This window comes from Muntiacus reevesi, chromosome 4 (assembly GCF_963930625.1).
Source record: "Muntiacus reevesi chromosome 4, mMunRee1.1, whole genome shotgun sequence".
Classification (NCBI taxonomy): Eukaryota; Metazoa; Chordata; class Mammalia; order Artiodactyla; family Cervidae; genus Muntiacus; species Muntiacus reevesi.
The window spans coordinates 170,223,041-170,233,465 of record NC_089252.1 but is presented as its reverse complement, the minus strand read 5'-3'; the positions used below and the strand labels follow the sequence as shown (position 1 = coordinate 170,233,465).

Genomic DNA, 10,425 nt, shown 5'->3' with positions numbered 1-10,425 from the left:
GCCAGGGCTCCCGGCGCCAGGCCAGCCAGGCGAGGCAGGGAGCTGCTCAGCACAAAGTCCGAGGCCGCTCCTGCTGAGGGTGTGGCTCGCTTAACCCCTCACAGGCCTGCAGCCCCAGAGGGAGACGCTTGGCCACAGGGCAAAGGCCCCTCTGGGTACGAAAGGGTATCTGGCCGGCCTGAGCTGAGGGGCTGAAGCAGAGTTCTGACCCACCGCCCCCACATTTGGAAATGAGGGCAGAAGGAGCAGACTTTACTGCCAAGGAAGAGCTCTCTTGAAATCAGGAATTTTGTCAACAAGGAAGATAGGCTGTGGCATCTTCCAAAGAAAGAGCACCTCCCTCACTCCTACCCTTGTCTTATTGGGAGCCAGGGTGTATTGGTGACACTGTTGGAGGAGCAGACAAAGGCAGACAAAACAGCAGACAAACCCCCAAGTTTCTCTCCATTTGCCTCCAAGTTAGGGACAACACCCAACGTTGCCTTTATTCAGTTCCACTGAACTCCCACGGCTGTCTTCTCACTGAGCTACCCCACCCTGTGAAGTGGGCAGTGCAGAACCACTCCCCCAAAAAGGAAAATGAGAGGCAAACACAGAAGCCCAAAGAGGTCACACGGTGAGCCCCGAGTTCCGCAGACAGCGGGTGGCAGAACCGGAAACAGGACGCAGATTCCGGAGCCCGAGCTGGCCAGAGATTCCGGCGTGGGCCAGTTCTGGTGTTTCTCTCCACACTCCTTCTGTGCTAGAATACTGAGTAATAGCCTGGGTGCTGTTTCCTGGACACTAGCTCAGCTGGAAATCACTGCCTCCACTAGACAAGAAGCATATAAAATCCCCTTTGCCACGGTACCTCTTCATCCACCCAGGAAAATTCCTGAACAGCAGGCTCCCGATCCCCACCATCCTCCCTCCCAATAATGCATAAAGAGCAAATCAGGTAATCACAAACACTTACCTGAAGATAGAGACTTGATTCTCCAACTCCCAGCCACAGCTGCTTGGCTCAAAGTCCACACTCTATTTCTCTCACGGCACTCTGCGAAAGCCTGGCCCATCAGCAATTCCATTATGAACCTGCCCTTACATAATTTATTGACCTACTATATATATTTGAAGGGGGGAAATGGCAAGAGGCAAGAAAGAAAGAGAAAGCTGGGTGGAAGTGACCTCAGAACATGATTCCGTGGATGGGTAGAGCTGCATCACAGCAGAGGCAGAAGTGACTAAGGATCCCCCCTTTGCAGTGGAGGAGACACCTAGAGTGGGAAACCACTTTTCCAGGATCGTACCATCGCAGACCTGGCAGAGCCAAGACCAGAACCCAGGCCTCATGTTCTCCAGGCCAGGAATCTGCAGCTGCCTGCAGTGAGGTTCATGCATGTTCACCCATGGACTTGTTTATTGAGTGCCTACTTTGTGCTCCCATGAGAGAAATGACTCTAAAATGAGATAAGAAAACTCAGGCTTAGAAGAGGGCATGAATGTCACAGCTAGGGTGACCAACCACCCTGGTTTGTCTAGGATCTGAGATGAGTTTTCTGGACATGAGTATTTGAGTGCTAAAACCCAGAAAGTTCTTAGCAAACAAGAACAAGTGGGTCAGTCTAAATTAAGAAGGTACAAAATACACACCTGACCCAGCTGGGATTCCAAGATCTGTCAGCATTCTTGGGGTGGGGAGGAGACCCAGGGGGATGCAGGATCCTCATGTCCTGTTTCTCAGGAAAACTGAAGCAAATGGAGCTTAAATCCCCTTTCTTCTCCCAGTAAAATTTCTAGTCTGTGTAAGGGACGTGAGGGAAGTTTTTGGGGTGATGGAAATGCTCTAGATCATGACTTTGGCGATGGTTACAACTGTTTCCATTTGCCAAACTCAGTAAAATTTAAAACTAGTGAATTGTATCATTTTATAAACTATACTTCAGAAAGACGGCAAAGAGGAACTAGAAGCAGCAGCCATTCTAAACCCTTGGATGCTGATTTCTGAGTTGAGGACAGCAACCTGCCCTCACACCTGCTGAATTCGCACTCACTGGTCCTCCCAGGGACACTTTTTAAAAAGTGACACAATAAAAAGATATGGTGGAGAGGATATTTGGTGGTAGAGACTCTTCTGACTCTCATCAATTATCTGGTATCAGTCAGTAACATTGATCAAGTAGAGTTGACCTTTGAACAACATGGGTTTGAACTCCCTGATCCATGGGTGGCTGAGTCTGCAGATGTGGGATGGCAGGTGCCGAGGCCCATCAACTGTAAGATTATAGGATAAGCTTTGACTGGACAGAGGGTCGGCACACCTAACCAATGCCCTCCTCCCCAGGCTGATGAAGACTTAGCTATACTTACCACCTGCCAGGCAACAAGTAGAATGCTACTCAAAGTGAGGTCCACGGACCAGCAGCATCTGAATCACCTGGGAGCTTATTAGAAATGTAGAATCTTGGGCCTCAACCCAGACTTACTGAATCCCAAGTCTGCAGTTTAACAAGCTCCCCAGATGATTCCTATGCATGTTGAAGTTTGAAAGGAACTAATTTTACACATCATTTTTTTATCCTACGATCTTACAAATCTGGCAATTATGCTTTTTTACTAATTCAACCACTGATGATCATCCAATGTCTCTTATTTATCTATTTGGGTTATAGAATGAAAAGATGTCATCACTGTGCATTAATCTACATAAATTCACAGATGGTCCACATCCTGTTTCCATCCTATTTCACAGTCTTTAAAAAATGGACAATAGATTTCCACGTGGCCTGAATAAGAGGTAGGTACAGAATTAATGCAAAGTCTAGAATGGATTCCTAGAGCAAAGAAAATAGCCAAAACAGAAAATGGAAGGCACCAGTCTCCTTCCTATTGCAGAAGCTGGGCCTAAACACAGTTGAAGTTTTTATTCCATGTCCCCTAATACTCACTACATGAAAGCCCGGCTCCCTTTCACCCGACAGAAAGCTCTTGGTGGGTATCTCACAGCTGGATCCTCACCTCAGTGGAGAAAAAGAAGATACTTTATACCATAAAAAAAAAAAGAATTAAGAGTATAAAGCAGCTCCCTGACCAGGAATAATCTATGCATTGTTTTCCTATGAGACAGTACTGTGGTGCTCCTACAGAACACCTCTTAGAGATCTGGCATCCGGGAAACCATTCAGGCCAAGGAAGTAGACCAAGACAGACCCAAGATAGGAAGCAGTGGTTTATTTTTTAAGTATTTGTTATTTGGTGGCACCAGGTCTGTTTCGGCACGTGGGGTCTTCGATCTTCATTGGGGCACACACGTTTTCTAGTTGCGGCATGCGAGATCTGCTGACAGTTCCCTGACGAGCGATCAAACCCAGGCCCCCTGCCCAGGGAGCATGGAGTCTCAGCCACTAGATCACTAGGAAACCCCAAGGGAAGAGGTGGTTTTAAAAAAAAGAAAATAAATAACATGCAAAACACCTGTCTAGAAAGATGAAACAGAAGAGCTAATTGCTGATTACCTGAAAACAAGAGCTCCTAGCAAGAAAAGTACATGCTCGTTAAGAGAAACCACTACATAGTATATAAAACTTTATTAAAATTGGGATTACTTACAAACTTGTACAATAAAAATGAAAAAATATATAATAAGACATTGCTTATTTTTCTTACAGAAAAGAGTGAAAATGAGACCCATGGCAAAGAGTCATCCCTGATCATTTTGTTCCTTTCAAACATTCATTAACACTTATTTTAAATATAAATGACAAATCTTTTAAAATAACACTAAGGCATTACCCACAGGCTAAAACTTACCCAGGAACGCCCTATTTCACCATCAATCCTAGAAACATGATAAACTGAGGCAACTGCAGGCTGTAACAGTTCTAATACTTACATTAAGAGCTACCTATTATGTTAACAAGATAAGAACATTGCCCATGTTGTAGAAAAAGGCAGAGATAGTGATTTCACCATTTTCAAGTTATTGTGAAGAGTGTGAAGAGGATGGTGATGCACATGGGCAGGGGGTGTGGGAGCCAAAAGCCCCAAATTTGGGGGTGCTGTGTCCCCAAATGTCCTTCCTTCCCTGCTAGAGCTGTGCATTGACACCGGTGTGAATTCGCTTTGTTTATTCCCAGCAGGCTCTGGCTCCCATCATATAAGGCACCAAACTCCCTTTTCAAGTTAATAACCGTCTAGAATCTACCTCAACAGCAACTGAATCCATAAGCTAAGTTACCAAGAGACGCCACTGGGTCACCAAAATTGCATAGGTTTCCCTAAAAAAGTAATGATCGATTTCTGTTACATCAAAACATAAACAAAAAGTTTTAGGGGCACTTGCCTTGTACAATGGCTATTTTATGCTTATTACTTTGTTTCAGTGCCTATGTAACATGAAGGAAAAATAAATCTGTCAAACTGTCCTCGCCTTGGTTCAGATAAAATTCTTGGCATTTCAATATAGGTTATTATCTCATATGTCAGACCTGAGTCCAAAGGAATACTAGGACATTTAATTTCCTTTCCTCCTCCTTCAACTTTCACTACTCAATTCAGAGAAAAGTTATGAGTACATAGCTAGGAACCATTTTTACAGAGGCATCCATCTGAGCCCATCTTTTTTTCTGGAACAACAAAAAGATTAAGGGCAATTGCATAATTCATTCCCAAGCCGTTTACGGAAAACAGGGCCTGGGGAACTATCTAGCCTATTTGGGAGCTTCCGGTCATCAGCTGTCTATCACACATGCAGAGTGGGGATTGGGTTGAAGGGAACACAAGTCAGTGAAGAAAAGGCGGGGCCCTAGAATGGAATGTGTCAGCACAAAATGCAACACTGGTGCTCGAGTCTCTCATCAGCAAAATTCTGCAACAGAATATAAAAGTCATGAATTTAGGGGGGGGAATAAACTAGCTTTGGGGCATGAAGTGGCTGATAGGAATTTCTTACTAGAAGATATCAAAAGTGCTGAATTTTCCTTATTTTCAGTCACTGGTTCCATTGGACTCATGAAAGCAATCCGAGTGGGAAAGTGAAGGGAAAGTGTTTTAAGCCAGTTGACTTGTACTCCCATTAATGGGAGGCATGCTCTATATAATTTGATCAGATCCGTTAGAGGCCATAGATTTCTGATGCTGATGAGGCCCTGACTCCGAGGGCCAATTTGCACCCTGATATTTGTGGAGCAAGACGCTGACGTGGCGGCAGACAGGGCTCCGATGTCCGGCTCACTCCAGTTACCCCTGCAGTCCTTCCTGACGAGGTCGGTCTGAGACACAAGACCAAGCAGAAGCTGCAGGAGCTACCGCCAGAGAAAATTCAGCGAGGGCCTCAGGCGGTGGCCGACAGCGCCCGACGCTGGCCCGAGCCGAGCAAGCCCCGGGCACAAGGGGGCCCCGAGGCGGCCGGGGAAGAGCTGCACGGCGGGCAGGGCGAGGACGTACGGCGCGGCGGCTGCAGCGGCCCCGCTGTCTGCGAGGCGCTCTCGTGACAACGCGACCTGCCGTGGCTGGCCCTGCCTAAGGCACAGCTCCCCAACCTCCAGACAGGGAGTAATAAACCGAGTTTGATTTCACTCACCCCAAATTCAAACACAGTGAGAAAAACTCGTCTTGAGATGGAAGTGGTGTATCACAAGGAGTTTACTAAACAGAAAAGACGAGCATCCTTCTCTACTTCACAGCGCGTTCCCACTGAAATAAAGACAGGTGTCAGAAGCATCAGCCGAGAGGAAGTGGCCGTATCCCTAAGTGGCCATGTGGGGAAGGAACCAAAGGTTCAAGGGAACCCTGAGACCACCTGTACGGCCGCATTATTTTTTCAAATCAGCTATGCTTAAATATGCCAAGGTTCAATTTCTATAAATGAGGCAAAAAAAAAAAAAAGTAAAACTCAGAAGCCTTAATAGCTTTCTGCAGAGGGATATAACGCTACCATGTACATAACTACAAAGGTAGAAAGGTTTCCTAATGTAAAGCATTTTAACCCACGTCATCTGTCCAAATACTGTTTATTTTCCACTTTCTTCTATAAGTCTATTTGCCAACTGAGGCAGTTGTCACTTTAGGAGAGTTTAAAGCTGTGGGAAACACTGGCAGAAAAAATCAACTGGCCACCTGGAGGGGAGTCTCAGAGCTGACCTTCTGGAAGTCAGTAATGGGGCCCAGAGCCTTTCAAAATTATCTGTTAAATGGGTGGCCTGAAGGAGTCATTCATTGCAGATTTTTAACAAAAATCATCTCCTGCTTCACGACATGGTAAGTCAGTCAGTTCACTGCTACGCTCCTGCCACCAGTGCCTATCTTCCTGGCTAAAGTAATCACAGCTTGTTCCACGGTGCAAGGGTGAAGATCACAAAGACAGAACCGAGTGAATGACAGAGACTTGGGAATTTGCTCCCTCATAAATAGCACTGCTGGTTTATAAGGGTACTTTCCAATGGCCAAAGAACGTGAAACAATGCCACTGTAATAAAAGGCAGCAGGAACCTCTGGTCGGAAACGGAATACAAGTAAGTCCAAGAAGTCACAGGAAAGCACATCTGACCCCGAAGGCTGTGCAAGCGCCCAGACGCACAAGCATGGCCTGGAGCCTGTCTCCCGGCAACGCAAACCGCGGCAGCCACACAGCGGCAGCACGCACGCCGCATCAAGAGCTTCACAGGTAGTTTCAGGGCCCACAAACGAGCCGGGCTTCCTGCAGGGAGACGGACAGGTGGAAGCAAAGACCAGTAAGAATAGGTATTAACAGACGGGCAGACAAAGGGAGGGGAAGGAAAAGGAGCTAATTTCGTGATCCCACAACAATTCAAAGATGTGTGACCAGTGGACAGGAAAAATAAGAGAACCTGTAAAAAGCATTTAAATTCCCTAAATAAGATCACTTCTCCTAAATAGTGGGAATGATGCTATAAATCAAAGAGAAGAGAATGTAAGAAATAAAACAATCTGAAATGTACATACTCAGAGGTGAGAGAATAGACCCTTCTTGAAAGAGCAAAGGGAACAAAGAGGAACTGGAAGGGATACCTGAAAGCCTATTTGGAATTGGAAGTTAAATACTGGGTTGGCCAAAAAATTTGTTTCCATAAGGAGCTTATGGAAAATCCCAAACTTGTTGGCCAATGCAATATAATAAAAACCCCAACAGACCTCATCTACAGAAGCGCCTGCAGGCATGTTCCTAAAGTAAGCAGGACTTAGAATACCATAGGTGTGAGAATTAGCTCCAAGTTCAGGACAAGAGCTCCTGGGCTTTAGTGAGCAGCCCACATTAATAGACGCGTGGGAGGCTGGTCGCCCTGGAGCACCTGCCAGTGCTGGAGCAGAGTTTCACTGTTTAAAAGGGATTAATTTAAAAAACAAGACAGGCAAATGATAATCCATTTTCCCCCTAGAACAGCTAAAACAAGGATTATGCTAAAGTCACTGAAATGAAAGCAGAAGTAAGAGGCTCAGATTTGTGGATTTGTCTCTGAAGATGCAGCCATAGTCTGAAAGCATTAATTCACATGTAACAGGTATCACTTCCGAGTCTGAAATGCCACAATTGGGCCAACTTCAAAGAGGAACTGGAATGCCCTGGGCGAGCTGTGGCAATCCAGTTTCTCCGGAAACACAAACGTGGGCTGAGAGCTGAGCCAACGAGGCACCGGGAAGCAGCCACCACGTTATCCGCTCTGCTTCCTCGGGATTCCCGAGACCCCACCGACACCACTTGCAGAGGGAGGTCTACTCAGGCCTCTAGTTTCAGTGGAAGAATCTCTGCAGTCGCCTCACCCGGCTTCAAAGACTTGAGAAGCAATTGCACCAAACACACGCAGCCTGGACCCCTGAGCTCCCAGCCAGTCCGCCTAAGTCAGGACGCTGTTCTCTCTTATGACGAGGGGGTACCGGGAATCGGAGCCCTCCTCCTCAGAGGACGCTTCCTCAGAGAGCTCGTCCTGGGCAACAATGCTCCCTAAGCCATACTCCTGCTCATGGACAGAAACCTCATTGGGTGTGAGGTGGAAAGAACCTTCCACGAAGTCAGCAAACCTGGAAGAGAGAAGATAATACTCATTTACCCATTAGAAGCTGCCTTCCACCCTGTTTTCTTTCTAAATAAGAACAGATTGAAACTCTGATGTGGTCTCAGCTCAAATGATATTAAGCCTAGCCCCCAGGCTTCTCCTTCCTCTGGTAGGTAAGTAGACTAAAGCAAGAAATAAGAAGAAAAGGATAACTAGGATCGTAGGCTGACATTCCCCGCAACACCATCCCGCTTAACAAGCGCTTTCAAGTTATGGAAGTTTGCTTACCCTTTTTAGTCATGGAAGTGCTAAAGTTCTTTCAGTTATCTGTAATCCTTGATAAGATTAAGGAGCATTACACATTTATTTGTGTTTATGGCCCTATAAACTTTATGCCATCAAGACTCCAAATTGAAGTTTCATATATTTATTGGTATGACTGCTTCCAAATGAAAAGATCCCTCCCCCCTCAAAAAATATATTAAACACTCAGAGAGCAACACAAAACTGTAAGAGCGGAAACTTAATATTGTACTAGAGTCTTCTCATTTCAATGCTACCATCAAAGTTAGAGTAAATAGTTCCTCGAGGAATCAGAAAATGGCTACATCTTAACATATGATATACATACTTTTCCCTTGACTACTCCCAGAAGAACAAGAAAACAAAGCCACAAATACAAAATGATTATAGAAATATAATCTCTATTAAAACTCTAGGGTCATGATTACCCTGACAGATGTCTGGTACTTCTGGCCAAGAGTTTGTTTACCTCTTTGGAGACTGAATTCGAGAAACAGTCTTCCAAGCTGAGCAGTCTGGACTGTTGCAGTATTCTCTAAGCTGCTCTAAAGCCTTTCGGGTCTCCACCTCTCCTTGTAGCCGATATTCTTCTTCTGTCAGAAGACGAGGGGGAACAGTCTTTTCTGTTGCCTTACACATCTTTCTGTGCTCACCAAAATAACATCATGAGTGATTAATCAGTAATCTGTGTCCATCGTTATCTCTTAACTCCCTTCAGTGGGTCAAGCATATAGCAGAGAGCCTAAATCATTAAGAGTCACCACTCCCACCTCTACTCCACAGACATCCTTAGTTATAATGGACCCTGACACATTAGACTATTGACAAGTCAGAGTAGTCAATATTATTCACTAACACCACAATAAATTCACTTATAAGTGATAGACAAAATATTTATTTCCCAATAAATGCAAAACTACAAGAAAATGATGGCATAAGATTGGGGTGCATTAACCTGGACCCCCCCCCCATGAAGAGAAGGCATTACTTTGACTATCTGTACTAGAAAGAAAAACCATTGATAACCTCAGAACCCATGACCGTTCCATGGTCACCAGGTAAAAGTGACCACATGCTTGGTGACACCTTAAACTAAGACTAGGACTCCCAGAGCGGTCTGAAAGGCAGTGTGACATAACCCGAAACCAGGCGACTGAGGCCTGTGGCATAAAAGTGATCTACTTTGCACCACCTAGTGGTAACGGGAACACATGACACTTTACTAGATGCTTTTATTTTATATCAAATGATTAGAATGTATAAGTTCTTTAAAATGTCTACAGAGAATCTAAAAAGAAAGACTTGAAACAAACACAAGTGAAACATAATACAATAAATGGACACTAACAAAGAGGCTCCCAGGTCAAAACCTGCGTTTCCTTTTGCTGCAACTTCAGTACAAAGTCACGTTACCCTAACCTGTAGGTGACGTACAGCCAGTGCAGAGGGTACTCCAGGTTCTTAGAACACAGCGCAGTGACGATGACGGCAAGGGCGATGTGCGGTATCTGGATGCCGGAATACATGAAACACAGGCCCAGCAGCTGCAAGGTCCAGGTCAGCAGGTTGATACTTCGTTCATTCTCCAAAGGCCCATACTTGTAACAGACTGCAAAACTCATGAACCCAACTGCGAGGACATAGCCTATGAGAAGAGTTATCAGAAGACATTCTTTTTTCATCTACAACTGGTAAAAATATCCTGTCTGGGGAACAGCAGTAAATTCACTATATAGCACCTACTGAACCAGGAAAATGGGTAAGATCTTTACTCAATTATTCATACTTCCTTCATTATTCACATATATTAATCTCTTTTAAGTTCTATCATTTCTGTTGTCTCAAACTTATTTAATTCTCAAATGGGGAATTAAAGCTACATGCTGAACAACTCTAAAATAGTCTGTTTCAAAAACCTAATATATGAAAATCCAAATTAATTCCTTCTCAAAGGATAGATTAAGAGTTACTATCTTTACAACCAAAGGATTCTTTTTGTGTTTTACAGATAGTGTTCACTGTAGAGTCCTTTACTTAAGGTCTTCAAGAGAATTTAAAATGATTATATTCAAAAAGTCAATTTACAGCTTTTCAGAAAGATGTCTATGCATAAAGAGATGTACTTGCAAAC

The 10,425-nt window shown here is 44.6% G+C and overlaps 1 protein-coding gene across 6 annotated transcripts in view; it reads right to left on the bottom strand.

Annotated features, from left to right (window-relative positions):
* Window positions 1-3,551: 3,551 nt before the first annotated feature.
* Window positions 3,552-10,425, bottom strand: part of NEMP1 (nuclear envelope integral membrane protein 1) — a 28,432-nt gene continuing 21,558 nt past the window's right edge. For 5 of the 6 annotated variants that reach the window (XM_065934849.1, XM_065934851.1, XM_065934852.1 and 2 more), the window contains 3 exons: window positions 9,714-9,939; window positions 8,764-8,937; window positions 3,552-8,016 (listed from right to left, as the gene is read on the bottom strand). In XM_065934849.1, the coding sequence (XP_065790921.1) occupies window positions 7,833-8,016; window positions 8,764-8,937; window positions 9,714-9,939 (584 nt within the window). In that variant the 3' untranslated portion in view covers window positions 3,552-7,832. The remainder of the gene's footprint in view (window positions 8,017-8,763; window positions 8,938-9,713; window positions 9,940-10,425) is intronic. The other variant, XM_065934847.1, reaches the window with a different exon arrangement.